The 27,327-nt window shown below is 47.6% G+C and overlaps 2 protein-coding genes across 2 annotated transcripts; both read right to left on the reverse strand.

The window, feature by feature from the left end:
* Window positions 1-14,646: 14,646 nt before the first annotated feature.
* On the reverse strand, window positions 14,647-16,440 carry LOC127341757 (CBL-interacting protein kinase 5). Its single transcript, XM_051367685.2, has one exon. The coding sequence runs from the start codon at window positions 16,132-16,134 to the stop codon at window positions 14,764-14,766; it is 1,371 nt and encodes a 456-aa protein (XP_051223645.1). The 5' UTR covers window positions 16,135-16,440; the 3' UTR covers window positions 14,647-14,763.
* A 4,178-nt stretch (window positions 16,441-20,618) lies between these two features.
* LOC127341756 (protein MALE DISCOVERER 2) lies at window positions 20,619-24,966 on the reverse strand. Its single transcript, XM_051367684.2, has 12 exons — window positions 24,314-24,966; window positions 24,050-24,182; window positions 23,715-23,786; window positions 23,415-23,558; window positions 23,246-23,347; window positions 23,059-23,123; window positions 22,528-22,971; window positions 22,010-22,200; window positions 21,789-21,921; window positions 21,544-21,701; window positions 21,219-21,407; window positions 20,619-21,125 (listed from the first exon to the last, which is right to left on the reverse strand). The coding sequence occupies exons 1-12, from the start codon at window positions 24,408-24,410 to the stop codon at window positions 20,868-20,870; spliced, it is 1,986 nt and encodes a 661-aa protein (XP_051223644.1). The 5' UTR covers window positions 24,411-24,966; the 3' UTR covers window positions 20,619-20,867.
* Between the last annotated feature and the right edge of the window lie 2,361 nt (window positions 24,967-27,327).

Consider the following 27,327-nt stretch of genomic DNA (forward strand, 5'->3'; position numbering starts at 1 on the left):
CGGGAATCCTGAACACGGAGGACGTGTACGAGGCATGGGGCCTATTCCGTGGAAAGTAGGGTTCCCCCAGAACGATGACAAGTACGGTTACAGAAGCCGTAAGAGAAAGATGGATCGGGATGCAGATGTTGTGGCGCAGTTGGTAACGGAAATGGATGTGATGAAGAAAACCGTGAGTGTACTAGTAGCCGAAAGAGATGCAGCTCGGGTGCAGCATGAAGATCATCCAATGGATCTCGGAAGCCAGCAGCAGAGAAGAAGCAGCGTGGCTTCCACGGAGGCCTCACCGGCTGGTGCACCGACGATCGAAATTACTGCACCGGAGCCTCTGGTGGTCGAAATTACTGCACCGGAGCCTCCTCGCTACCCCGTGGACGATATAAAGGAGATGAAAGCATGTCATCTGTATTATCCTATCGGGAACATGTCCATGAAGGTAGCCATCGGCAGTGCTTTACCACCTGGAGCACTCCACCACAACAACCCCATTCAAGATGGCTATGCTCGTGTCACGGTGGAGGAGATAGTCCAAGGGTTTGAGGACCTGGACATTGACATTGCTACACCTGAAGGGGTGAAAATACTTGGAGATGTCAAGCGCCAGTTCATTCTATGGCAGAAGAAGTTTATCAAGTTTCCAGGCGAGGCGCCAACAAGTCCACACCCCTACGGTGGTGGTGGTGGCGGCGGTGGCGGTGGTGGTGGTGGTGCTTTACCTACACCTCCTTCACGTCAGCTGACGCCGCCCCCCAATTCACCTCCGGCGGGTAAGCAGCCGCCGCCCCCTAGTCCGCCCCGGGCGGGTAAGCAGACGCCGCCCCCCAATCCACCTCCGACGAAGAAGCAGAAGCAGTCCTGGGTTATTAACCCGGACCCTTATGTACCTAGAACCACAAAGATACCAGAGCCATCACTGAAGCCTCTCCCCACAAGGCCTTGGGAACGTAGTGCCGAGGAAGTCGACGCACACGCGGCTGCTGATTATGAGAAATGGAAGGCGGACTGCAAGAAGAAAAGAGAGCCCGAGCCCAAGCAAGTATTTTCTGACAAGGAAAAGAGCTGGGCTAAGTCATTTTTGAACACACCGTCCAAGCCGCGAAGAATCTGCCTGACGACTATTTACGTGAACTTCGTAGGCAAGCACTCGCGTTCAAGAGGAACCAAGAGTTGGCGGAGAAGAAAGCCTTGGAGGAGGCCGAGAAAAAATTAGAAAGGGGGAAAGAAGTTGCCCAGCTCGGGGAACAAAGTAAACAATCGATCGCCCCGCTCATAGTGCAAGCCGCCGGTCCGGATGCCCCCGATATCATAGCAGCTGCGGCAGCACATGGATTGACTGTAACGAGTGCCAGAGAACAAGCGGCCGACTTAGGTATCACTCTTCGTGCACTGTTAGGCCTTGATGAGGCGCCAATGAAGGACGTTGTATTTACATATGTGAAGAATGGCCCTCTCGTCGAGCCTGCGCAGGAAGAGGATCTACCTCGACAAATGAAAGGTCTGCTAAATTGGTACAAGGGTTACATAAAACTTAAAAACGCCAAAGACTATATTTATGCGGAAGTTAGATATGAGCATCACTTCAAACATTACTATATACAAATTCATCGGAGTGAATTGTTCCAGCTGTTCAATCTGCGCGACCTCGACAAATCTATCATCAGTTGCTACGTTATGTAAGTGATTTATTAATTTCTACCCCATCTCGTTCATTGCCTGCACTATATATATATATTGTCCTAACTATCTTGTTGTGTACGCTATTATGCAGAATGAAGAAGCGGGAAATGCGAATAAGGAACATCCATGATGTTGGGTTCATTGACCCACAAATCGTTAATTCATATGTGTTAGAACACCACCCCGACGACGTGGAGGATGACTTGTGGCGGTTTTTTTAGAAAACAGGAACTCAAAAGTGATATTCTATTTCCTTACCATTTTGGGTGAGTGTTTCTGTCTTGAGCACATTCTCTTTTGTTTACTCCATGCATGGTATGTGGCTAATCGATGAGTTATGCATGACTGTGCATGTATCGTGTCCGCAGGTTCCACTGGATTCTTATGGTAATTCAATTTCACACCTCCACAGTTCTCGTCCACGACTCTCTGAATATGGATCCGGCGCTTTGGGCCGATATGAGAAAAATGATGCAAAAGTAATTATTTTCATTCATTTGCGCTCTATATCGATCGGCCTATTTCGTTCATCATTTCCTAATACCAAGTAACTAATTAATAACTCTCTTGTTCATTTAATTTTCTTTGCCTCGTAGGGTTTGGAGACGGTTCGTAGATAAAAAGGTCGGTGAATTCAAAAAAGAGCTACAATTTAAAATGGCAGTGCGGACGACTGGGGATATTCAGCCACCGGGGACCAATCTATGTGGATACTATGTTTGTGAGAGGATCCGGAGATACTGCAATGAGCGGGACCAGAAGTGTGAGAACAACATCATGAGGAATAACCTCCGGAAGACGCTTAGTCCAGAAGCTCGCTTCCGACCACTTCAAGAGGAACTAGCTGGATGGTTGGCGAGGGAAGTCATCGATCCTAGAGGAGAACACCATTACGATGACGTAGAACTTCATATGCACTAAATTATGGATGGAAACTTGTTCAAAATTGTATATGGTCATCCGATATTGAATATATATTGTATATGGTCATCCGATATTGAATATATATTGTATATTCCTCTTGAATTCTTTTTGGTTCTAATTTCAAATTTGTTTGAAATTGTACATTCATATGCATGTATGTAGTACCGTAGAATATGTGAAACTCCTTCAAAATTAAAACCCAAAAGAAATAAAACAATACAAATTAAAAAGAAACCAGATTTAGGGGGAGGGGGGGCTAAACCCTAAACCCTGCGGAGGCCTTTAGTCGCGGTTGGCCAGAAGAACCGCGACTAAAGGTCCTCCGCCCTGGCGCTCGCCTGCGGCCCACGTGGAAACCGCGACTAAAGGGGGGGTCTTTTAGTCGCGCTACTTTGGTCGCGGTTGCGCAACCGCGACTAATGGCAGTTGCCAACCGCGACCAAAGGCCCTTTTTCCACCAGTGATAATCTACGAAAAATGATGTGGATGCAGATAGTAAAAGTTATCTAGTTCGCATGTTAAAAGAAAAAGGGCACAGTAATTCTTAACACTTTAGAACGCATATATAGAGCTCGCTTGAATTGGAGTGCAATGAGTATCACCCTCTTAAGTCAAGTAATATAAGGTGATAGCACTACTAGAAAAATCCTTATAGGTAAAAATATATTCCGTGGCAGACCTAAAAGTGCGTGCTCCACAAAATATTTCTGTAACGCATATGTTAATATGCTCCACAGATTTTTTTTTCAACTTCTGTGGTGCTGCCACAGAATTTTTGCTTTCTGTGGCGCATGTAGCCAGATGCGCCACATAAATTTTGTGGGGCCCACGTGGGTCCGGTACTGCACATGGGTGCGCATGTGCCAACATGCGCCACAGAAAGATGGACTTCTATGGTGCACGTTGGCATATGCGCCACAAAATTCCGTGTGGGGCCCAAACCTGATAGTAGTAGGCCACATTTCTGTGGCGCATATGACAGAAGTTCATCTTTCTGTGGCGTATGTAGATGATGTTGGCATTACCCTTCGGGTAACCAAAGTTATGCTACCTCCTACGGCCCAACCAGGTGGCCCATGAAGATCATCTACCAACTAAGGTGGGCCGATACGTCGGTTCCAAAGAAGGATTCTTGATGAACAAGGAAAGAAGACGAAGAACAAGGAAAGATTAGATATAGAACTCTTTGTAACCTAGTCGAACCCGAACAGAACTCTTGAGACCTGGCCTGCAATATAAGGGCCATGAGAGGGTCTGCCGAGGGACACACAATCACCACATCCATATTCACCTTAAGTCTAGAGCTAAGTCATTAGAAATCTTTAGCCTCTCGACGAGATCTTAGTCATAGACTTCGGCTACCCCATTGTAACCCAATTTATTCGGTAATCAAGATCAGACAAGCAGGAAGTAAGGGTTTTACCTCATCGAGGGTCCCGAACCTAGGTAAATCTCTCTCCCTATCTGTTTGGTATCCGATGTCTCGTGTCAGCCTGGAGGATTCCGTCAACCCTAAGCTCCAAAAGGTGGGCATTACCGAGGAGCATCCTCGTCAGTAGGCATATGCGTCACAGAATGTGTAGGTTTTTTTTTTGCTCTCCACGCAACTCCACCAGCCCCGCCCCCCCCCCCCCCCCCCGGTGGATCGGCTTTTTTAGCTATGTAAAATACAAAAGAAATAGATAGAAAAATAAATAAAAAATCCTTCGAGGTGCCCATGTATTACGTAATCTAGTACCACTCAGAATTAACAAACATGAATTTTGATTTTTTTTTGCAAAATTACGTTGTGTATCGGTAAAACTGGATTTCTGGTTGCAAACAAACTCGAAAAAACGCACAATATATCAAAATGACCGGGAGAAAATTCTACATCTGAATTCATCAGGGTTTACCCGGCTAGCCAATTTTTAGAATCGCCAAATTCGAAAAGAGTAAAAAAATTATGGCAAAGTCAAGATTTTTTCCTGCAAAAAATAAAAATTCGAAAAAACAAATTCTGTGGCGCACCATATGCACATGCGCCACAGAATTCTTAGCCCAAACTTTGAATTTCGAATGCGCCCTTCTCCTCCTCCTCTCCTCCATTTCTGCTCCACTTCTCCTCCTTCTCCTCCCTTCTTCTCCCTCCTCCTTCTCCTCCCTTCTTCTCCCTCCTCCTCCTCCACCACCACCACCCATCGACCTCCTCCTCCTCCTCCTCCTCAGGCGACCACCACCACCTCCTCCTCCTCCACCCATCCACCCACCACCGCATCCTCCTCCGACGACGACGATGACGACCACCTCCTCCTCCTCCTCCACCACCACCACCTCCTCCACCACCTCCACCACAACCACCACCTCCTCCGGCCGGCCTCCTCAGCCTCCTCCTCCTCCACCCACCCCCACCCACCCAACCACCCACCTTCGGCAACCTTCAGAAAATAAAAAACCGGAAACATTCTGGTGGCCCTAGATCTAGATCTAGATCTAGCCGCCATTTTTAAAAAATTCAAAAAAATATGTGGCGCACCACTGCTGGGTGCGCCACAGAAGTTCTCTGTGGCGCATGCCTACCTGGTGTGCCACTGGAGTTTTAAGAAATTCTGTGACGCATGTAGATATGCGCCACAGAAATAAATAAATATCTGTCACGTGACTTCTGTGGCGCACGAAATATGCGCCACACAAAGTAAAAAAAAACGTGCGCCACATATGAGGGTTTTTCTAGTAGTGTAGTGTCGGAGCCGGAGGTGCCAACCTATAATTTTGATATGTGGTAAGTTCTCTGTTTGGTTGGTTTTAAGTGTGCTAGTGTATTTTTAGCATGGAAAAAATAACGCGCTAGTTCGACGCTAATAGCGTGCTATTGCATATTTGGAGAGCCCACACTAAATTAATCAGTGTATAATGTCTCGCTAATAGCATGCGCGTTATAGCATGCTAACAACATATTTTAAGGCCGACACTATTTTGTCATAGCGCACTATTTTTTTACTTGATTTTTAGTGATTTGGGCGAAGGCGGGGCGTTTCATCCAATCCCTTTAGAGATTATCTCCTCTAATCCTCGTACAAACTCTATTACCAAATAAAGCTTTATAGGGCTAGGTTTTCCCCTTAGATGGGTTTAGGCCTACAGCCTTAAGCTCTACAGCAGATCGTGGTCTTTTTTCCAATATTTTGGGCTCCATTCTGTCCACTACTGATTCTGTCAATGTCTGAAGCAGATCCTCTAACGTACAGAATATCCTAACTTACATTCTTCCAATCCATGTGACTAGAAATGACTTCAATTAATTTGCAAAGTACAAATCTAGGTACTCCCTCTAGTACTACAGGTCGCCCTTCTATTTGACTATTTCCATGCAGTTTCACTAGCAGCGCATGATTTAACTGGAAATGAGGCATTTTGGCGGATGGTAACAGCAAACATACGCTAGCTATGCATATATGTACATGCGATATAGTGAGAGGTTTGATGATTTTTGTGTACGAGTTCGTTGTATATTTGGTGTACAAACTCACACAGCCACACAATCTCCATACATTGATCATGTGACAGAATGATGTGTCATCCATGACGCGCAAGCTATTACAACTTGCCACAGCGGCAATTGGCAGACCAGGTGCAAGGCCACGTAATCTGAAGCAGTCTCTAGCTTTGGACAATGACACGACAAACGATCAAATTTGTTTCTGCTTAATAGTATAGGTGCTAGTATTTACTATGATCGAGACTGACACTAGCTTAATTAGGGATTGCTGAACTAGGACAACATTTCACAAGTACTGGATGTTTTTTCTTCTGAAACGGGAGCACCGATGGTCTTTACCCCCATTCTGATGATAAGTTACAACGAAAACCTCTAGCAGCACTATGCTCCTGTATTTTGAAAAAAAAAAGGAAAAACATATTCGTGGGATTCCAAAAAATATGAAAACAAATATGGCCATACATGTAAACATCCCTAAGGTATAGTAGAAATTTCGGGGGAAAGTATGTTATATTTCGAGCTATAGAAAAAAAAGGAAATTTGTTACAAATATCCGAGTTTTCTATTCTTATATACCGTCATAATTAAAAAAAATCTGTAACTCAAAATACAACGCAATTTCTACCGAAACTTGGCACAAGCATTCAGAACATATGTATGTATCCACCGAATAAATTTTGTGACTTTTGAAGAAAAAAAATTACAATTTTCAAAAAAGAGGAACACTCATGCTCGGGTACTGCAAATCTGCCTTCTTGTTTTTTTTCGAAATGGGGGAAATATCGCCCCAGCTTCTGCATCCAAAGGATGCACACGGCTTTTTTATTAGATTATTCACGAAACCTTACAAGAAAAAATACAAAACATCAATCTCGAAGCAACCTTACTATACCTACAGTGGGATAAAGAGGATGACAATACACCAACTCACATCATCGAAAACTAAATGCCTTCCCAAATCTGCCTTCTTGTGTGTTTGAAATCTTGTAGAAGGATAGAGGGATATACGAAATATGATGGATGTTGTATTGCGCCTCATGGGCGAGTATATATAGTGGTACACGACTTGGAGGCTAAGATAGCTCTCCTAGAGATATGGTAGGTAGAGATTAAAATCCTAGACTACCTAATATACCTATACCAAATATATCTCTAACACTCCCCCGCAGTCGTAGCGGTAGTGACGTGAACAACAGTAGCGTCGCGGACGGTCAGACTGGAGAGAAACCGAAGGTAGGAACCAACGGCTGACACTCCCCCGCAGTCATAGCGGGAGCGTCGTGGACGGAGTTGCGTCGCGGATGCTTGGACTGTAGAGAAAGCTGGTGAGGCGCAGGCGAGGTGGTAGCCCTTTATGCCGATGTCGAGGTAGCCGAGAGCGTGGGTGCTGCAACCTTGGTCGGGGTAGCCGCGCGAGGGGATGCCGTGGTCGATGTCGTGGTCGGGTGCCGGTGTCGATGTAGCCGCATGCGAGGTGGTGTGCGAGGAGAGTGACGGAGACGCGCCGAGGCAGTCGTGGAGATGGTCGATGCCGAAGTCGATGCAGTCTGGGCCATCGAGGACGAAGTGCAACCATGGTTTTGCCAGAACCAGGCGCACGTCGGGGACGAAGGCATACTCTGGTTTTGCCAGAACCGAGTACGCATAGAAGAACTCGGCGGTGACGCGTCGAAGCAGTCGTAGAGGCGATGCCGATGAAGACGTCGTCGAAGCCGATGAAGACGAGACGTCCAACGCGAGTTTGCCAGACTCGGGAACATGTCGGGGACGAAGGCACTTCCGGTGTTGCCAGTACCGGGCATGCGAGGGGCAGGGACCATCATGAACTTGTCGCCATGTCAGAGGGACAAGCAGAGGAGGCCTCCGGAAGCGTCGGGGTCGCAGATCGACGGAGAGATGCCGACGCGGCCTGCGGTTCTCAGAGTAGAGTAGCAGGTGGTGTAGACGGGGACAAGGCGATGGCACGGGCGACGAAGTCGAGACGGTTGGAGACGTAGAAGGCGGCTAACCCAGCGGTGACCAGGGGTGGTCATGCTGGACGCCTAGACGGGTGTTGCGGTGATCGGCGAGCCCAGCGCGACCTGAAGTGGTTGGCGAGCCCAGCGGCGATCTGAGGTGAAGGCGCGGCGGCGGTACACGAAGTAGGCGAGGAAGACCCGGCGGCGTGACGAAGACCATGCGCGGACGGAGGCGACCCGCGCCGAAGGGGCGGCGCTGTGGTGGCCTCGGACGTCGATGCGCGGGGGACGGCGAAGGTGACCGCGTGCGGCGACGCCACGGCCTGAGGGGCCGACGTAGCTGCAGGGCGCGAGTCGGTGCAGCGGCGGGACGCCACCAGCGACGTACGCTCCTCAGAAGGCGCGTCGTTGGCTAGCAGCGTGGACCAAAGGCGGCGGCGCTGTGACCCGAAGGGGCAACGCAGCGGCAACCCGATGCTCAATCGGTGGTAGGAGCGTGCTCGAGGACGTGCTTGGCGTAGACGTGCGTGGGGTCGGTTGATCAGACCGACGGCGGCACGATACGCGCCATGGCGTGGACGATGCGCAGATCGAAGTCGATGGCGGCGTTGTCGATGTAGTCCCGGGCGATGACGGCGAAGACGGACCAGCGATGGAGACCGCGCGGGCGAGACAGCCTGCGGCGTCGCACGTAGGGGCGTAAGAGGACGACGGCGATGGGTGACTCAATCCGATCTATGATCGGTAAAACCAAAAAGAAAACGCTGGTCGAGCGACCGGCGGAGCAAAAAGAAAACCAATCTACGGATTGGAAAAAAAAGGACTCGAGGGCAGCGAATCAACGGATCGGCGGACGAACCCTCATACGGGTTGCGCGGCCCCCGGAGTAGGCCATGGAGATTGACCTCCCCGGGGGCGGCGCGGGCGGAAGCGGGGGCGGCGGCTAGGTCAAGGAGCGTGCTGCTCTGATACCATGTAGAAGGATAGAGGGATATACGAAATATGATGGATGTTGTATTGCGCCTCATGGGCGAGTATATATAGTGGTACACGACTTGGAGGCTAAGATAGCTCTCCTAGAGATATGGTAGGTAGAGATTAAAATCCTAGACTACCTAATATACCTATACCAAATATATCTCTAACAAATCTCCCCGGCTCCGTCAAATCCGAGGAGCTGGTAGAGCTAGGTTTCACTTACTTTGGAAAAGTGACCTGCAACTCTTTCCTCTAGCACTGCACTTGAGGAGTGGAGAGGATCCGAACAGGTTCTAACCTTCAACAACAACCAAAACCAAACATGCAAACAGACATGAAAAATAAAAGGTAGAAATGTCGGTGGCATACGCGTCCAATCAAGCTTTCGAATTTGTGACACTTGGTTAAATAGATGCACCTAATTAGAGGCTAAGAACTTAACGATCTTTGATCTCTTCAGGTCAGCAAGGGCCAGATAATACAAACCTAGACATTTTCAGCCACAAGCTCAAAACGGCCTCGCGATTAAACAATCTCTACAGACAACCCAGAGGCGCCGCGTGCGTAATAACGTACTGCCCCTTCGACCGTATCACACTGTCACTGAGTCTTCTCCACGTCACATTAATGACATTTTGAAAACGACATTACATAACATTTTCGTAAATTTTCCTCCTATTTTCCCTCGCCCTGCGTACGGTTCGAGACTTAAAAGAGGACAGGTCAGGTGCTCGTCGTGTTTTTATACGGCGGATGAGCGTGCGTGTCACTAGACTGCAGATTATATTACTAATTACATCTTCGTCGCAAGCTTCGGATGGATTAGAGGAGGTGGATAAGCAGATCGGGTGATTAGTTGGCTTGTTTTCCTGGATAGGATTTGGCGGTTTGCAGCCAGCATTGCCGGAAGTAGGTGATCGGTGGGGCCTGCAAGGACTGGCCGATGGTCTGTGATGGCCTGCGTGGGCTAATCCTGGCGTGATAGTTTAATTGTTAGGGCATCTCCAGCGGGGCGACCTTTTTCGTCCGTTTACGTCTGCGCGGATAAAAAACGCCCTCCAGCGGGGCGACGCAAAACGTCCGTAGTGTCCGTCGTGACGCAAACGTGGATCAAATATGCGCCAGGAATGCGTCTCTGCGGACGCGTCCGCGCGTCCGTTTGCGTCCGGTTGGTCTGCATGCAGCCCTCTCTCCTCCTTTAATCACGCATGCGTTCATTCCTAGCCACACAAATAAAATCTTTCCCCCTCCCTCCTCTCTAATCACGCATGCGGTCAAATAAATGCGTCCTGCCCCTAAGGGGCAGACGCATGCGGACATGCGGACGTTTTTTTGTATCCGTGCCCAACGCAAACGGATATAAATATGCGTCGCCCCGCTGGAGATGCCCTTATGGCAGTTTCTCATTCGTAGAGATCATAGTGACAAGTAGTTGACTTTCGGTGGGCAAAAACGGTTTTATGGTTTAGCTGGTTCAAGCTTAATGCATTTTTGTTTACTGAACTGAAAGTGGGTTTAGATTAATTTGTGTAAGAAAATGAACTACTCCTGCTAACTTCAAGAGTTCTTTCTCCACGACTTGATAAGTTGAGAACATATTAGCTCACAAAAAATTATATGCGCCCGCGTTAGACTTGTTCTAGTCACAGATAGGATAGTTTACGCATCGAATTCGATTTTGAACCACATTTTACATAACCCATATTTGGTTTGGAAGAATCGATAAGGATATCCGATTCCAAACTTGATGCCAGATACAATATAGATATGGTATGCCAAATAGCACCCAGATATCTGTATCCACAAATTATTTAGGATTATCCTATGGTTTTTATCTGAGTAATCAGATTTTCATCTAAAACATTAAAAAATAAAAATTAATGAAGCATATTTAGTAATTAATTATATGTCCAGTTCGCCCGTTAAATAATATCTCACTTACGTGGTCACTCTATCGAGTATGGAGTCTAAATTTGTTAGGATGTTGGGCTACTGAACTGAACCATACATGGGTGTTATGGTAGCCCTTATTTGTGCCTTGTTCATGCATATGAATCTACTTTGTTCATGTCGTTATGTTATATTATTTATTTATGAGTGATTTGTTAAACTTGTTTTCTCAAACTTTTTTGGTTGTATGGTTTCTTGACATACTTATGCACGTACATATATGGCTAACTTTTTTGCTAACTTTTTTTTGTCTTCCCTAAGTCCGCTCCGTTTTTGTTCCGAATCCCTGGTATATCTGTATTCAAATCCGCAACCGGTTATCATCCAATCCGCCGAGAAATATGGTATAGGTGACAAAAGCCGACCCGATCCGATTACATCCCTAATTATGGTGTGGGTTAACCACTTGGAGTTGGCCCGATCTCACGGATTAGCGGTTTGTGGATGAAGAATACGATGAACGCAGTGTAGAACGCGATGAATGAAGGAGAATTAAGATACAAACTCAACACAACACACACTGGTTGCCCTCATTGACCTGATTCGCCAACGCCATAGAATCCACAAGAAAATCACACAGAAGTAGAATTCCTTGTGAAACATTGCCAAACAAATGATATAATTTGAAAAGTAAAGAGATTGCAAATTGATACCCCCGTCCCAAAATGTAAGGCGTCTAATGATTGGTCAAAAGTCAAACCTTACTAACTTTGACCAAATATTTAAAAAAAAAATTATATCTACAATATGTAATGGACATATTAAGAAAATATACTTTATGGTCAATTTATTGATACTGATTTAGTATTATAAATATTCAAACTTTCTGTGTGTAAAATTGGTTAAACTTAAAAACGTTGACTTTTGACTAATCCTTAGGCACTTCACATTTTGAGATGGAGGGAGTATTTGCTTAGCAAGAGATCAACAACGATAGAGTTTACTCAGAAAATAGATCCGATACAAGGAGGGGCCTGGATATAACTCAATAGATTCATTCTAGTTGTCTAAGGAGAGGGGCCTTATCCCACTTGGGAGGAAGGCACATGCCTATTTCTAATCCTAAACTCAGTGTAGGGTTTACATATGAGGTGAGGGTCTTTTATATAGGCTAGCCACGAATATGTAAGAGGCAAGGGGACAGATGGGTCTTGGATCCGAAATTTGCATTTAAGTTGCGACTCGAGCAGCAGTACAACTAGTACCGTCGAATTCAGGCAATATGCGGTAATACTGGTACATTGTGAGGTCACTTCTGTGGCCTCATTTGAGAGAGGGAAGTGGTCGAGCAGTAGTGCAGTGTTAGTGAGAGCGTTATTTCCGCTCATGGTATCAAGCGGTAGTACCTATCCCTCGAACGGTAGTACTGTTCCTAGTACTTGGAGGAGGCCTTCTGGGTAGCGCTTGACGAGCATGATCAGTTATATCGGTTCCACGGGCGGTAGTACTAGACCTAGGGACTTCAGCTCATCTTCTTCTTGGTTCCTTTCCTCGGTCTCGACACCTTGATCCCATGGATGAACACAAAGTTTTTTTTTCTTTAAGAACCTATCTTTTTTTTATAGAATTTCTTTGAGAACAAATCAAATCCATGTAGCATGTTCTACTTACTAAGCCCACAACAAATCGTGGCCCACGCCTTTGTATCTTTCACACATAGCCCGAAATGAAGCCGAGAAACTAAGCCCGGAAAACTTAGCCCAGTCAAAGCGCCTCCCTCGCCGCCAGCCACCATGGCCGCCGCCGGCGAAGCCTCCACCACGGTCCTCCGCTTCTTCTCCTTCATCGGTGCCGGAGGTGCGTTCCTGCTCTCTCCGTACACAATTCCTGTGCTCGTATGCTTTCACCAACGGGCCTTAACTCCTCTGTCTCCCCAGTGATCTGCACCAAGGCAATCAACATGTATCTCGATCACGAGCGCAAGCAGGAGGCGGCCGCCGAGGCAGAAGCAGCGGCCATCGCCGCCTCCGCCTCTCCCTCCACCACCGCGGTGGTAGCAGCCGACGCGTCTCCGGCGAGCACAGTTGCGGCCGCGAAGCCCTGACCTCCGAGGACGCCCCGTCTTTGCTGGTTAGGGTTCTCGCGATGTTGCTACTCGCGAAAGGGGAACATTAGTAATATCAGTTATTTTGTTATATGTAACTTGTTGTAACTGACATGAAACAATAGGCATCCCTTCTTTCCCATGTGAAATTGTGAATGCCGCGAGCTTGAACTCACCTGCTCAATTGCTATCTGATGAAGAATAATACTCCTATTACACTTTTATTTATCTGTTAATAGTTCTTTGAGGAAAGTTGTGCTATCTGATGAAGAATAATACTACTATTACACTTTTATTTACCTGTTAATAGTTCTTTCAGGAAGCTGTTAGTGCTGTTCTGTTTGATGTTTCGGCTTACTGGGCTCGTGGGATAACTTTGGGAGCATATTTGTCAGGCAACTGGGGTGAATTTAACAGTGATGTGAAAACTCTTCTGGATGACGATTGGATTGTGAAATGTTTGTGTTTATCATGTAGGAACCCTTCCAGAGGTCCTGGGAGGCAACTTTACTCTTGATTTTGGTATAAAAATGATCTGCTTCCGTGATTACATATGTGCCATAGCATTTCAGTGCGCATTTAATTACTTCTTGTTTTCTAGGTTATTTGAGTGATCACGGCAGATGGAACTGTGTGTCGTGGATTTTGTTTTGCTTAGTTAAGAACAAGTTGTTACTAGAACTGCTGCTTGAGCAGGTTATCTACTTGGAGTCTTGATACTCATAGACTTCTGAAATGCAATCACGTCTGATAAGTTTGATTTAATATCCTTTCCTGGTTTAGATCTGTTGCAAATAAAACAATAATTAAGACGTATGAACAATATATATGTAACTATGCAGTTTGAGAATCAATGTGGAGGTCTGCTGTTAGTTATGTCAACTGGTTCGTCAATTAGAACGAAATGTTTTCAAAAGATCTCTACTTCTTTGACTCCTCTTGCTGTCACCTTCTATATTTCACATGATTTTGATTATCTGTAAGTTGGTTGTGTCTTGTTTCTGCTGAAAATGGTTTAATCTGAATTGTTTGACAAGAAGCGTTCATTCGTGGTGGTGTGGTGTGTGTGCAGCTATGGGGTCTAGCTGAAGGTGTTTTTTTGTACAAGCAACTTGATATGAAGGTATATATATCAACAAATTACACTTTACATGGTCCCATGGTTTATCTTTATCTACTACTACATTCCAACATAACACATAGATGAATAATCTTTGAGCAATTTAAAATCTATTCCTTCACCAGCAAATTCCCGTTGTGCGTATGCATTTTACTTGCAACATCATGACAAGTAAGTTGTGCTCAAGCCGCGAGATATAATACAGGAAATATGACACGGTGAATTTCTTATGTGCCGTCTGCCACACTGATCTATCATATAAAACTACTTGCACATCCTTTGTTTTATTATTTTTTGCTGTATCAGTTAGCATTTCATTTGTTTTACCCATTTATTTGTGGATTTTGGTACCCTATAATGTCTGTAGTTCCCTAACTCATGTCTTCTGCAGGCGATGATATGCTTGTCCTGGAGCAACACTGGAGGGATGTCACTGTCATTTTCCGTGCTTCTGTTGGTGAAAGAGCAGGACATCCATGCTCAACAATTGCTACTGAAAAAGGGGAAACTGCAGAAAGATCAGCGAAGAACCCTGAAGCTTGATGCTCAAGTGAACAAAGTCTCGGCTCTTTATCAAGGAGGGAAAAAAGAGAGGGGACAACGGATTGTAATTGCATCTCCAATGAGGTTGCACTTAAATGGCATTTCTTGTGATCGACTTAGAGGAAGGAGTTAGAGGTGGTAGTGATGGAAGTTTTTCCTCTGCCTGCGTGCTCCAGCAGATGTCCTTGAGCGAAGGTCTCAGGTCCTTTTTGCAGAACCTTTCGTACTCCAGTGTGTCCCCTGCCGACTTCTTCACCTCAACAACATAGCAGGATGGCGTCACTTCGAAGATCTCCGCGTCGATCGCAAGCTGCCCCTTCCTCCCTTCTTTGGATCCCTGCAGCTTCACCAGTCCGTCCTGCTTCTTCACCTTGAAGCTCTCTGTCTCTGCTATCTGCTCCAGCTTTGACACTATTGCTGACGCCGGTTTATGGGTCATGAACCGCGAGCTCGCCTTCTGCTCTTGATTCTGCTCAAATAAGCCTGAAAGATCAAATCCTTTGGAAAGGGAGATGATGTCAAAAGCATTCAAGCTCACTGGCTTCAAAGGGCTATCTGGTTCTTCTGCCTCCTTGTGGTCAGTGCTGAAAGCAGCCTGGACATCATTGAGGCTGTTCGAGCTACGTGGCGTTCCCAGCATCACTGCTGGTTTGTACCCTTTCTTGAACCAGGGGTGCTCAATCAGCTTGTCCATGGTGATCCTTGTGTTTGGATTTGGATCGAGCAGCCTGGGTAGAAGCTTCCGGGCATCAGAAGTGAACCACTGTGGATACCTGACATCTCCTCTGCTGATCTTTCGGTACATCTCCATCAAATTTGAGTCTTGGAACGGGAGGTAGCCGGCGAGCAGAACAAAGAGTATGACACCACAAGACCATATGTCTGCCTTTTCTCCGTCATAGCCCTTCTTGTTGATTATCTCTGGTGCAACATATGCAGGTGTGCCACATGTCGTGTGCAGCAGCCCGTCTTGCTTCTGACACTCCTTGAGGGCACTCAGCCCAAAGTCAGACACCTTGAGATTTCCATGCTCATCCACGAGAAGGTTCTCCGGCTTGAGGTCGCGGTGATAGACACCACGGCTGTGGCAGAAGTCTACAGCCCCTATCAACTGCTGAAAGTACTTCCTTGCAGCATCTTCCTTGAGCCGGCCCCTGGCTACCCTGCCAAAGAGTTCGCCGCCCCGGACGTACTCCATGGCAAAGTATATCTTGCTCTTGCTGGCCATGACCTCATGCAGCTGGACGACGTTGGGGTGGCGAACAAGGCGCATAATGGAGATCTCCCGCTTGATCTGCTCAATCATGCCGACACGCAACACCTTCTCCTTGTCGATGACCTTGATGGCGACACTCTGGTTGGACGCAAGGTTGCGTGCATGGTACACCTTAGCGAAGGTGCCTTGCCCGAGCATGCGGCCGAGCTCGTACCGGTTCATGAGGATTGTGGCCTTCCTTTCCATCCTGCTCAATTATTTGGCGCAACAGCAGCAATTGGAGGGTAATGTTTCACAGGCGTCTACTCTGCGCCACTTCTTGCCTCTGTGTTCCTCCCTCCCTAGGAGGGAGAGGGAGGAGAGGTGAAGGGCGAGAGAGCGCGCTGTGTTTGGGTGGGAACCAAGAAGCGGCCGGTCTCCTTGGATCATCAAATGAGGAAGGAGAAGAAGAAGAGAGTGTACGGTGGTTAGAGCTTTCCTCTTGACATGAGGCCAGGACTCACCCTTCCGCCGGAGCTGGAACAGGCTGCCTAAAAATAAACCAGGTACTGCTGTTGGATGGCTGTGGTTTCTGATGCTATTTGTAGGATCACTGGCTTGTTCTGAACTCAGCTTTGCCATCGCCCTGACCCTTCTCCGTGCAATTATTACATGTGTCTTTCATGATGTGAATTGGGAACTGCTTTTGCATTATGTGAATAGTTTTTGAGTGGCAACCACGATTGGCTTCTACAACAAGATATGAAATTGATGAGGTGTTGTTTAGAGAGCCACTTATCTCTGAGCTTGCATGTGGTCATCACGGTGGATGTTTCTAATCTGTACAACAAGCTGTTAGGTTTCTATAAGAGCATCTCCACTCGTCCCCCCGACGAGGCCCCCGAGCGACGTTTTTTCCATCCGGACGGCGAAATTCGGCCCAGTCGCGCCCCCGGTTCCTCGTTTTCGTCCGGATTTGGCCCTTAATCCATCCGGCGAGCCCACGCCACCCCCGGCCCCCCGGGGCGCGCTCGGGGACTCCGGACGAAAGATTTTGGCGCGAAACGGCGTGTGGACCCGCGTAGGCGGCGACTGGAAAACCAAATCCTGTCGATTTTCCCTCCAATTTGCTTGCATATCCCCATTCCCTCCAATTTGCTTGCATATCCCCATTCTCTCCCGCCGAAATCCCCCAATCTCCTCGTCTTCCAGCTCCAGTTCCTGGCGGCGTCTTCTCGTCCACCACCACTCTCCTCCTCGTCTTCTCGTCCACCACAATGCCGCCGAAGGCGCCGGCGAGGAAGATGCGGGCGAAGAAGACGAAGCCGCCGGGCATGTCGAACGCCGAGTGGGCGGCGGACGAGCAACGGCGCGACGTGGAAACAAGCGCCAGGGCGGAGAGGGTGAAAAGAGCCGCCGCCAAGAGGTCGGCGGAGGCGGCCCAGGAGGAACAAGCGAGGCTGATCAGCATGGCCTATAGCGGCGGCATGTTCCCCGGCCAATGGCCGACGCAAGGTACAACAAGTTCCCCGTCTTCCTTCTCGCCTTCGCTGTACTCGCCGTCGCCGACTGCCGTGTTCCAAGAGGGCGCCTACGTCCAACCGTCCAAGCCCACACCGTCGCCGCCCGAGGTTGACGTCGGCGGCGGCGGCCTGTTCGAGGGCACCTCGCCGGCCCTGCGACGAGGGCCGCTCACGTTCGGTGCGATGGCGGCGCCGAACGAAGAGGAGATCCACGAGATGATCACCTCCGGCACCACCGCCGCCGCTGCGAGCCCGGGGTTCTTCATGACCGCCGCCGCTGCGTGCCCGGGGTTCTTCACGCAAGAGGAGACGAGGGCGACGGCAGCTGTGGCGGCGCGCAACGAGCATCGGGAGGATGTTGCCGACGGAAGCCAAGCCGTCGAAGAAGAAGGCGAGGAAGAAGAAGAGCCAACTCAATCCGCCGCCAACCTGTCGAAGGGGAAGAAGAAGAGGAAGAAGGACTCGCCGCCGCCGAACCGCGCGTATCAAATGGACGCCGAAGGAAGAGGAGTGCCTCGCCGAAGCTTGGATGACCGTGTCCACGAACGGCATAATCGGGGCCAATCAGTCGTTCGACACATATTGGCTTCGAGTGAAGCAGGCGTACGAGGAGCGCAAACTCGTCGATCCCTACTTCAAGAAGACGAACATGAACGTGTTCCGGGAGACAAGGCAATGGCCACCCATTGGGGCTCATGCGTACGGCGTGCAACAAATGGCACGGCATACAGGAGGAGTGCGAGAAACGGCCGATCAGCGGCCACGACTTGGAGCAAAAGGTATGCTCCGTCGACCCCGCATCACCGAGGTACATCGTCGTTAGCTGACCCGTATCGCCGTGTTCTTTTTCCCAGCTGCGCCGAGCTTTGGACATGTACACGGACGACACCGGCCTGCAGTTTAAGTTCCTCAACGTCTACGCCCGCCTCGAGAACTGCGAGAAGTGGAAGGAAGTCCGCACGACCCTCTCGAAGAGCAAGACCGAGCAGTACAACCCCGACGCTCCGGCGGCAAGCGCGGCGGAAGGGCGCCCTGAACTCGGCGTAAGAAGCTCAAAGAGCTCAAAAGACGGGCAATCCCGCCCGACGGATGCAAAGGCGTCGATCGACAAGTGCTGGGCCGACTTGAGGACGCACGCCGACGGGAGGAACGACAAGTTCGACGGCAGGTGGCGGGAGATGCTCGCCAACCAAGGCGTCCGGATCGCCCTGCTGAAGACGACGGCGGCGGCGAAGAAGAGGAACACAGACTTGGCGTTCCTCATGGGCGGCGGCGACATGGAACTGATGGACGAGGAGACGAGGAATTGGTACCAGGGCCACCGCAACGACATCCTCCGAGCCACTCCGGCCAGTCCTTCGTCGTCTCCGCCGGCTCCTACCTCGTCTGCCTCACCATCTACCTCGTCGACTGCGGCTGCTTCGACGTCCACTGCCGCTGGTTCATCATCCGCCGCCGCAGCCGCTTCGGCCACGACGTGTGAGGAAACTGGTCCGTCGGACGAAGCCGTGCCGGCCGGGACTGCCGACGAGCCTGTTTCCGTGTAATTTCCCTCCGATCGCCGATCTGTGGCTGATCCTTTTGCTCCTTTTGCCGATCAACTGGCCGTACTTGTAGCGCGGGACGGCGGTTTGTTTGAATTTAAACTCTATCCGCCGAACTCCGGGTGGACGACTGGAAATACGGTACTCCCCACGCCTTAATTTCGTCCAATCCGGAGGTAGTTTCGTCCGGATTTAGGCGTGGGGAGCGCCAACGAGTGGGGATGCTCTAAGCAACAGTTTCCCGAGATCAGAGTGCGAGAGCATGTGATCAGCATATGTTTCTGGGGCAGTTTGGCCGTAGTTGCTCCAAATCTTGTGTGATCTTGATGCAACTGATACCAACCTGCCTTTTATTTGGGTGGTCTGCATTTTCGTGTGTGGAGTAAACCTTTTCTTGATCTGCAATTTTATCTATATATTTGTAGGCTTCTAAACATGTACATTGCGCATACACGTGATCTGGGACTGCATAAATGAAACTGTGATGCCTGTTATCTGTTAAACAACGGTGACTGCTGGGTTCTCTGGGCGATCTATTCTGTACTTTTACATTGATTTTTTGACTCACAGAATTCTCAGTTCAGCACAGCTGGAATTCGAATTACACATGCACATATGCATTCAAGTGGTATATTTCTCTCGTTTTCTTCTTATTACAAAGGTTCACATCTTTTTTGACCTATTTTAGGCTCTTGGTTAATTAGGCTGCCACAAACGTCACGAGCCATATTTGGCTGGTTGAAATTTGATACCGGAAGTGCAGTATTAATCATGTCGCATTCAGATGTACAACATTAATCAGACAGTAACCTGCGTGGCCTGTTCTTTTCCATGGAAGTTTCAGCTGCATCTTTGTCAACACAATCAACATACGTTTCAGCCGTAGACGAAACACACTTTTCCTTGGCCGAGCATGTGACTGGTACATGTCAGCACATGTGTAAGGTTAGCATGCTCAGTCCATGTGTTGATCGCACATAGTTCCTCCGTGGCATCAATATGATTCTATCAGGTTTTTATTTACCACAAACGTATATTCAGTTGGTACAGTTGTAGGTCACGGTCCTGCCATGTGTCGGATGTGCAATGCACGGGATTTGCCACAAGTTAAGTTCACAAATACACCTGAAAATGAGAAATTGGTGAGCTTGTGGATAGGAGAAATTGTAACATGATTGATTGGGTAGTAGCCTATGAATAATTGGTGTAACGGAGCAACAGTGACCGGCAAGAAAATAACCTTTGAAATATATTAGTTGTCATGGAAAACCTGAGCCATGCATCGATCAGACGTAAATTAGCATCATAGCTACTGAATCGGCTTCCATATTCAGAAACTAAAGACCTAGATTAGCACAAGGCAGTTGTTAATTTGTAAATGTGAATTTGGGGAGGTTGTGGATAGGAGACACTCTAACATGATTGACTGGGTGCGAAGCCTGTGAATAATTGGTGCACAATTTCACCCAGCAGCAGTGACAGGCAAGAAAACAACATATTTGAAGTACGTCATTCTTATACTCGCTGCGTTAACTAAATGGGATCGGAGGGAGTAGTAGTTTTCATGGACAACCTGAACCATGGATTGGCCGGACCTAAATTAGCATCATTACTATTGAATCAGTTGCCATATTCAGAAACTGCTAAACTCTGAAGACTCGCTTGTACAAGGCACTCTGTGCAATTTTTACACCAATAATGTTTTTAAATAAATACTCGTTTGTACATGCCATGGTATTCCCCTCTTGAGTAAAGATCAATCTGTGCATTAGTTGCATCACAACTGTTGGTTACAACATTTTTTCTCATGGCTGATCACAACATTCAGGAAAAGTTTACAGCGGAACAGTTAGTAAGATCAAGAGGGATTTTTCACAACTCACACCACGTTGGTGCCCACCCAAGCAAATGGTGTATATACAGCAGCATCCTACTAGCTCGACTTTATGGACAGTAACTCGAGCTCAGCCCACCAGAGGGGTGAGAGCCGCGGCCCCGCCCCCTCCGGCGTGATGGCAAGGACTTCCCTGAGCTTGCCCGTGACGTCTCTCATCTCTGGCCTCCGCGTCGGGTCAGGGTCGGTGCATTCCTGGATCACCTCGCAGACGGCCTCAAGCTCGTTGGCCTTGTGATCCTGGAGCGACTCGTCGACAAGCTCGGTGTACCTCTTGGCTTTGAGATGCTCTGCAGCCTGCACGGTAGGGGAAAAAACTCACAATCGTACCAATGCAGTGTGTCAGAAATGGAGTTTACAGTTTGAGATTGCGCAGTTTGTCATGTATACCCAGGTGCAGATAGATTCATGATCGTCTTGTTCAGGAAGCTTTCCAGTTATGATCTCCATCAGAAGCGCGCCGAAGCAGAAGATGTTGCCCGTGAGATCGGGAGCAGATTCAGAGCGACTACTACTGCCATCCTCCTTTGCAGCTTTCGCTTTGTCTGCGAGTTCTTTCCACATGCCAACATAAGCAATCTGCAAAACCAATGTTCATCTTAATCAATCGATGGTTTTGTAATGATGCGGCCATTTAGCTGGTTAATGAACCATGCCTTAACTGAACTCCCAGTCCCAGGAAGACAAAACTGACTCCATCAAATAAATAGCTTACTTTGGCAGCATAGTCATCTGTCATAAAGATTGCGTCAGAGCGCATATCGTTTACAGCCACAGGTGGTTCAAGTTCATGGTGCATGTACTGGAGGCAGTAGGCCATGCCCATGATGATCCTCATCCTCGCAGCCCAGTCCAGATGCTCATACACCTTGACTGCGAGGTTAGTAATTCAGTTTGCAGGCACGTATCTACATTATGGCTTATGCGCAAAGGAGGTAATTTGTAAGTAAAACTTATTACCATGAAGATGATCAGATAGAGTTCCATTTGGAGCATACTCGTACACCATCATCCTCATGAATGGTTGATTTTCTATGCAATATCCGAGTAGATTGACAAAGTTCTTGTGGTTGACTCTTGACAGTGTATCTATCTACACAAGGGAATGGGGTGATTAGGAAAAGTACCAGAATTGAAATGTTGTTCAAATTGGCTACTACAAGATGTTCCGAGTCATAAACCTTTTTTCTGAAGAGCGTTTCTGCACTCTTGGGCCAGTCTTTGATTGATGAAATGGAAGTGGAGACAACACAGATCTCAACGCCGCTAGATAATGTCCCCTTGAACACAGTACAGCTAGGGAAAGTGTTAAGGATGTTGCTGAAATCCTCGCAAGCTGCTTCAAGTTCTGGCCTGTTTAGCTTTGGAACACCTGAATGCAAGAATTAAGCTACACAATGTTAAACTGCATTACCTGGGGACTGGGGCTATGGCATATCAACAAATATACATATGAAGCACTAGATCCCGAATTGATAATGTGCCAATTCCATGCAGGGATCTAGCGCATCTTAAATACTGAATCGCAGAAGACCCAGAGGTTGTTGAAGTATTTTCAAGCTATGCATGCGGGAAAAAAAATGATTTTGTTAAGAGTTTGGTACCTTGCATGTATTTCTCCAGTTTCAGTCATGAGATGCATTAACTTCCTAAGCTATGGAGCCAGATAGCATACTAAGAGTGTTTACCCATTGTTTACCTGTTACAAATGCCTTTTGAAGTGGCCCACTCAGTCCTGTTCTCCAGGGGCCCATCGATGCATGCCCTTGCTTCCGGCAAATCAAAATTGGCACAACAATGAGTAATATTGCAGCTGGGAAAATGAGCACATAAATCCACTTGCTGTACTTTGCACCAGATGACTCTTTGTCAGCTGATTGGGTTACTGCTGCAGATAGCTGCTTCACTGTTGCAGGATCAACATTCTGAACAGATTCTGGAAGCAACGGTCCGTTCGATTTCGGGAACGCAGAAAATGAACCACTCCCTAGAGATAGAACATCAACAGGTCTCGGGATTTCTTTTGAATTTGCCAGATCATTCCCTGAAAGAGCAGGCAGATTGCCAGCTTCACGGAGCAGCCTGCGGCTCATGGCACTTGCAAAGGACTGCAAATTCTGCATGATGTGTGGCGCACCAAGATCTGACAGACATACAAAATGTAAATGTTCAATGACGTGTAACACATGACACAAAGGGTTGAATTTACAGCCTGTAAATGCCAAATTACTTGGTAGATCGGTGCAATATTTCCCGCGGACGCCGTTGAAAGAAATCCAATTCATAGACACCAGCCTAAATCACAAAAATCAGTTAGGAGGTGAGAAAACTTTCAGAAATGCAGCCTGGGATTATCTGATGGCTAGGTTGAGCAACAACAAAAGTAACACTAGGTAGAGACATATATAGTCCCTTACCAGCAACCTAGTTTTCTTCTCAAGCAGCATGCTTGCTTGGCAGCTCTATCTTGTATGTCGAAAGAATAGAAGCCATCTTGGAACTGGTTATTATGAAGCGATCTGAAATACAATAGTACTTCATTGTACGAAGCAAATTAGAGATAGAGGATGATGCAATTAGCCTTACATCTGTTTGAGCAGTGGCATTGCACCCAGTTCTTTTGGAATTGCTCCATCCAAGTTGTTGGCACTCAAATCCAGTACTTCAAGTGCAGATAACCCTCCAAACTCTCTGGGAATTTGTCCATGGAAATTGTTCTTGGGAAGTAAACTAGACAGAAATAAACAAAAAGCAAATAAGCTAGATATATAGAAGTATGGACTAAGCGTTGGACCTGCAATGGAGCTGAAAAATTAACTCCTGATATCTGAGATTTTTATTCGACAAAGTCCTGATATATTAGATAAGCATAGGAAAGATACTCACAGCGATCTTAGACCTTGTAGGCTTCCGATCTGAGGTGCGAGAGTTCCAGCTAGTTCTCGACCTGTTAAGTTCCTGCATATTAGACGAGATAAGAACTCAAGGTACACGATGCATAACTAATGCAGTGCCTTAGGAAATCATATCGGCAAAAGATAAACATGATTTGCAAGCAATCATCTTAATTTCAACAAAGAAAGAAACTAACACTAGTATAAATTTGGCATATATATGGTTTGAACAATCTAGCAAGCTATCAAATTCGGCATTTAAATGATTATACGGCGGCATGTCAATCAACATTTAGGAAAAAAGTTTAGAGGGAAACGCTAACTTACAGAATCTCCACTTTGCCGTCAGAGCATTGGACGCCGGACCAGCTGCAGGGATTGTTGCCCATGGGATCCCAATCATCGAAGACTCCATGGGGATCTCCCTCCACCCTGGCCCTAAGCTCCAGCAAAGCCAATCCTAACACACGCACAGGATTATACCCGTCAGTCACGAAATCACGAATCATCCAGGCACAACCAAGAAACACGAATGCTGCGAATGATCTTCTCAGCGTGAAATGCACTCTGCCACACGGCATTGTCAGTTACCTTCGCCGTTGAGCGGAGCGGCGCCGGGCCATGCCTGCACGTGGAGCAGCAGGAGGGAGACGAAGATCAGGAGGGGCGCCCACCGCGCACCGCCCATGGCTAAGGGAGCGCCTCAAGGCAGACAATGGCAGGCCGGCGGCCGCTCGACACGCGCGGTTTCTCTCTAAGCGGAAAACGAGACCACTAACCAGACTAGACCGATGGACGAACAGCACGGCCGGGCCGGAGACGCTAGCTCCGGTCGGGCCTTGCTTCAGGCCGGGCGTTTCTCCTCAGCCTCGTCATATATCATGCCGGTACGTGGAGCAGGACGCCGGAGAGACTAGAGAGGAAGGTCCGGGAAGAGGGGACAGGGCAGGACGCCGCCGCGCTGGTTCCGGCGAGCTATTCGCCGGAGCCCATTGGTCGATCAGCTGGCCGGGTTCGGCCTCCTGCTCCGCGAAAGCTGGGGGATTGTCCCGGCGGAGCTGGGTAGATTCCTCTGCCGGCCGGGATGTGCGGTCGGCGGCGGCGCGAAAGGGAGGGGGGGGAGATTTCGCGCGCGAAGGTGGTGGGTGGTGGTTAGCTTCGGAGGAGGAAGGGAAGGCCGGCGTCCCCTCCGCCGCAGCGCGCGGCGAACCGCTGCTCCGGTGGCAGCTTCGTGTCCCTATTTTCAGGGGTTATGGTGGGTCCCACGTGGTCTTTGCATCTCACTGGTTGGTGGGACCAGGAGACCATTGACACGGCAGAAATAGAGCGGTTACTGACTTTGAAACTTCAAGGGGGTTTCGTTTGAATTTGAAGACTTCTATCACTGAAAGATCTTCCTATGAACAAATTTGCATTCTTTAAGCCCAATCTCTTACTCCCATCACCCGATAATCATTAGGCTTGTTTATTTCAGAAGATCAAAGGGGATTATTCCGAATCCCCAAAGATTCCCCAAAATATGAGAGAAGTAAACAAGGCCTTAGGATCGGAGAGGGTAGATGTTTTTCTCTGTTTTCTCAAAAGCTAACATGAAATTAATTCTTCAAAGAAATTATTTCTATGATTCAGATACCTAACAATGCCTATATTTTTTCCACATTGCTTCGGCAAAGAGAAATCGGTCATGTTGTCCTAGAAATAAGCACATAAACCGAGTGACAGACCCCATCATCTATAGAAACTACTATCTCCTTCCAAAAATAAGTGTCTAAATTTTGTCATGTACAAATATATCTAGACACATTTTAGTCGTAGATACATTTATATCTAGAAAAAGTTGAGATATTTATTTTTGGACGGAGGGAGTAGAAACAAACGCACATGAAAAATGCAGAGACATGAGGCAACCAAGACTTGTTATAATTACATTCACCGAAACCTAAGCGAGATATCAGTTCAGGGCTTTTCTAGGGCCGCTTGATTTAGTAGACCGGCACTATAAGGTCTTAGCCAACATCAATTTTAGTTGTAAAATTGCGCAGCCAAGCTCTCCTGAAAGCCTGAGCTCCTGTCAGATGTGAGCCGGCCTTCACTTCTTGCCTCACAGCTTTGTACGAAGAGCCCTTTCCAATTTGGTGACGATCTGTTGGTGGATGGCCTTGCCTCACTCGTACTCCTGGATGACTTGTGGCTTCTCCTTGATCATGTGGTAGTCAAGCGATATGTCTAGTGTATAAAGGGACAAATATTACAGATTTCAAGTTGGCACTGAAGTAAGATTCATAACTGTGCAAGTTGTGCATGTGATAGTTTCTTTTCCATTCTTGACTGTATAATATCCTTTTTGAGGTCTGACGGCACACACTCATCCCTATTTTGATGTGTTATTACAAATACATGAGTTCCTATTTTTATTCTAACAAACATATTGTAGGAATAAGAAATTGAAGACATCTCACCTCCTCCACTTTCCATCTTTTCATTGGCAATAGATATAGCCTCGAAATTCTGATCTTGTTCGCAAACATTGTCTTCTTCCTGGTAATCCGTGCATAAATATCACAAGTCACTTTATTTTTGCTAATGCAGACCAATATATAGACATTTCATATGAAAATTTAAAACGCACCGAATTTTTTGTTGGCGCCCTTGACCTCATGTGAGGTTCGTGTGCCCATGGGCAGTTGAAAGTAAAATTTGGCACAGGGTCGGGCTTTGGAAAATAACATTTCCAGACAGTGGAACCAAAATTCACAATTGTCAACGCAATAGTGAGGCCAAGTCCATGGGGGTGGGGGGGCGGTGGCCCCCGTGACTCCTTCATAGCTCCGGCCCTAACTCTCCCTATGCACATGCAGCAGATGACAACGGATTTTCACATATTTGATGTACTTACTTCCAGTTAGAACGTAGCAACGTTTTTGGAAACTTCACGTGAAATCTCACGATCCTACCTAAATGTCGTACTTGCATGCATCACCATTTTTCCAACCGGGCTTCCACCCCTTTCCATTGCAATAATGGAAATAACAAGGTTCAGATTTTTACATACAAGAGGAGAGGGGGGTAGGGACAAGGGAAGCGAGTTGGGCAGTATCAGGAAACCCACTGCGGACATTCGCCGCCGAACGCCCGCTATGGGACGAAAACCTGATACCACAGACCAAAGTTCACAAACTACAACCATAAGGGAATAGTCTAGACTAAAGAGCCGACAACAAAGGAATACATAAATCGTGAACAGGGAGCCAAAAAACAAGCAGCTTCCAGCAGCGGCACGGTCGACACTTTTCACCCTTCAGTAATCATCAGCATCGGCTTGGCGGAGACGTTGGCAAAGACCATAGCTGCCTTGTGCATCATCTTGGCAGCCCCTCCAGCTAGGCACTCCTTGTCAGCTCCCTTCTGAAACCCTGACCAGTACAACAACAAAGAAATAGACGCAAAAATGATTTCGTTAGGCGATCTCAGCTTATGTTTTTCAAAAGTCACTTTATTCCTTATGTTCCAAATGGCCCAACAGTTTGCAGCAATAAGAATCACAAAGAACCTTTCCATGTTAGGAATATAAGAGTGTAACCAAGCCATGGCTTACCAAAACGAGT

Source organism: Lolium perenne, chromosome 3, assembly GCF_019359855.2.
Source record: "Lolium perenne isolate Kyuss_39 chromosome 3, Kyuss_2.0, whole genome shotgun sequence".
Lineage (NCBI taxonomy): Eukaryota > Viridiplantae > Streptophyta > Magnoliopsida > Poales > Poaceae > Lolium > Lolium perenne.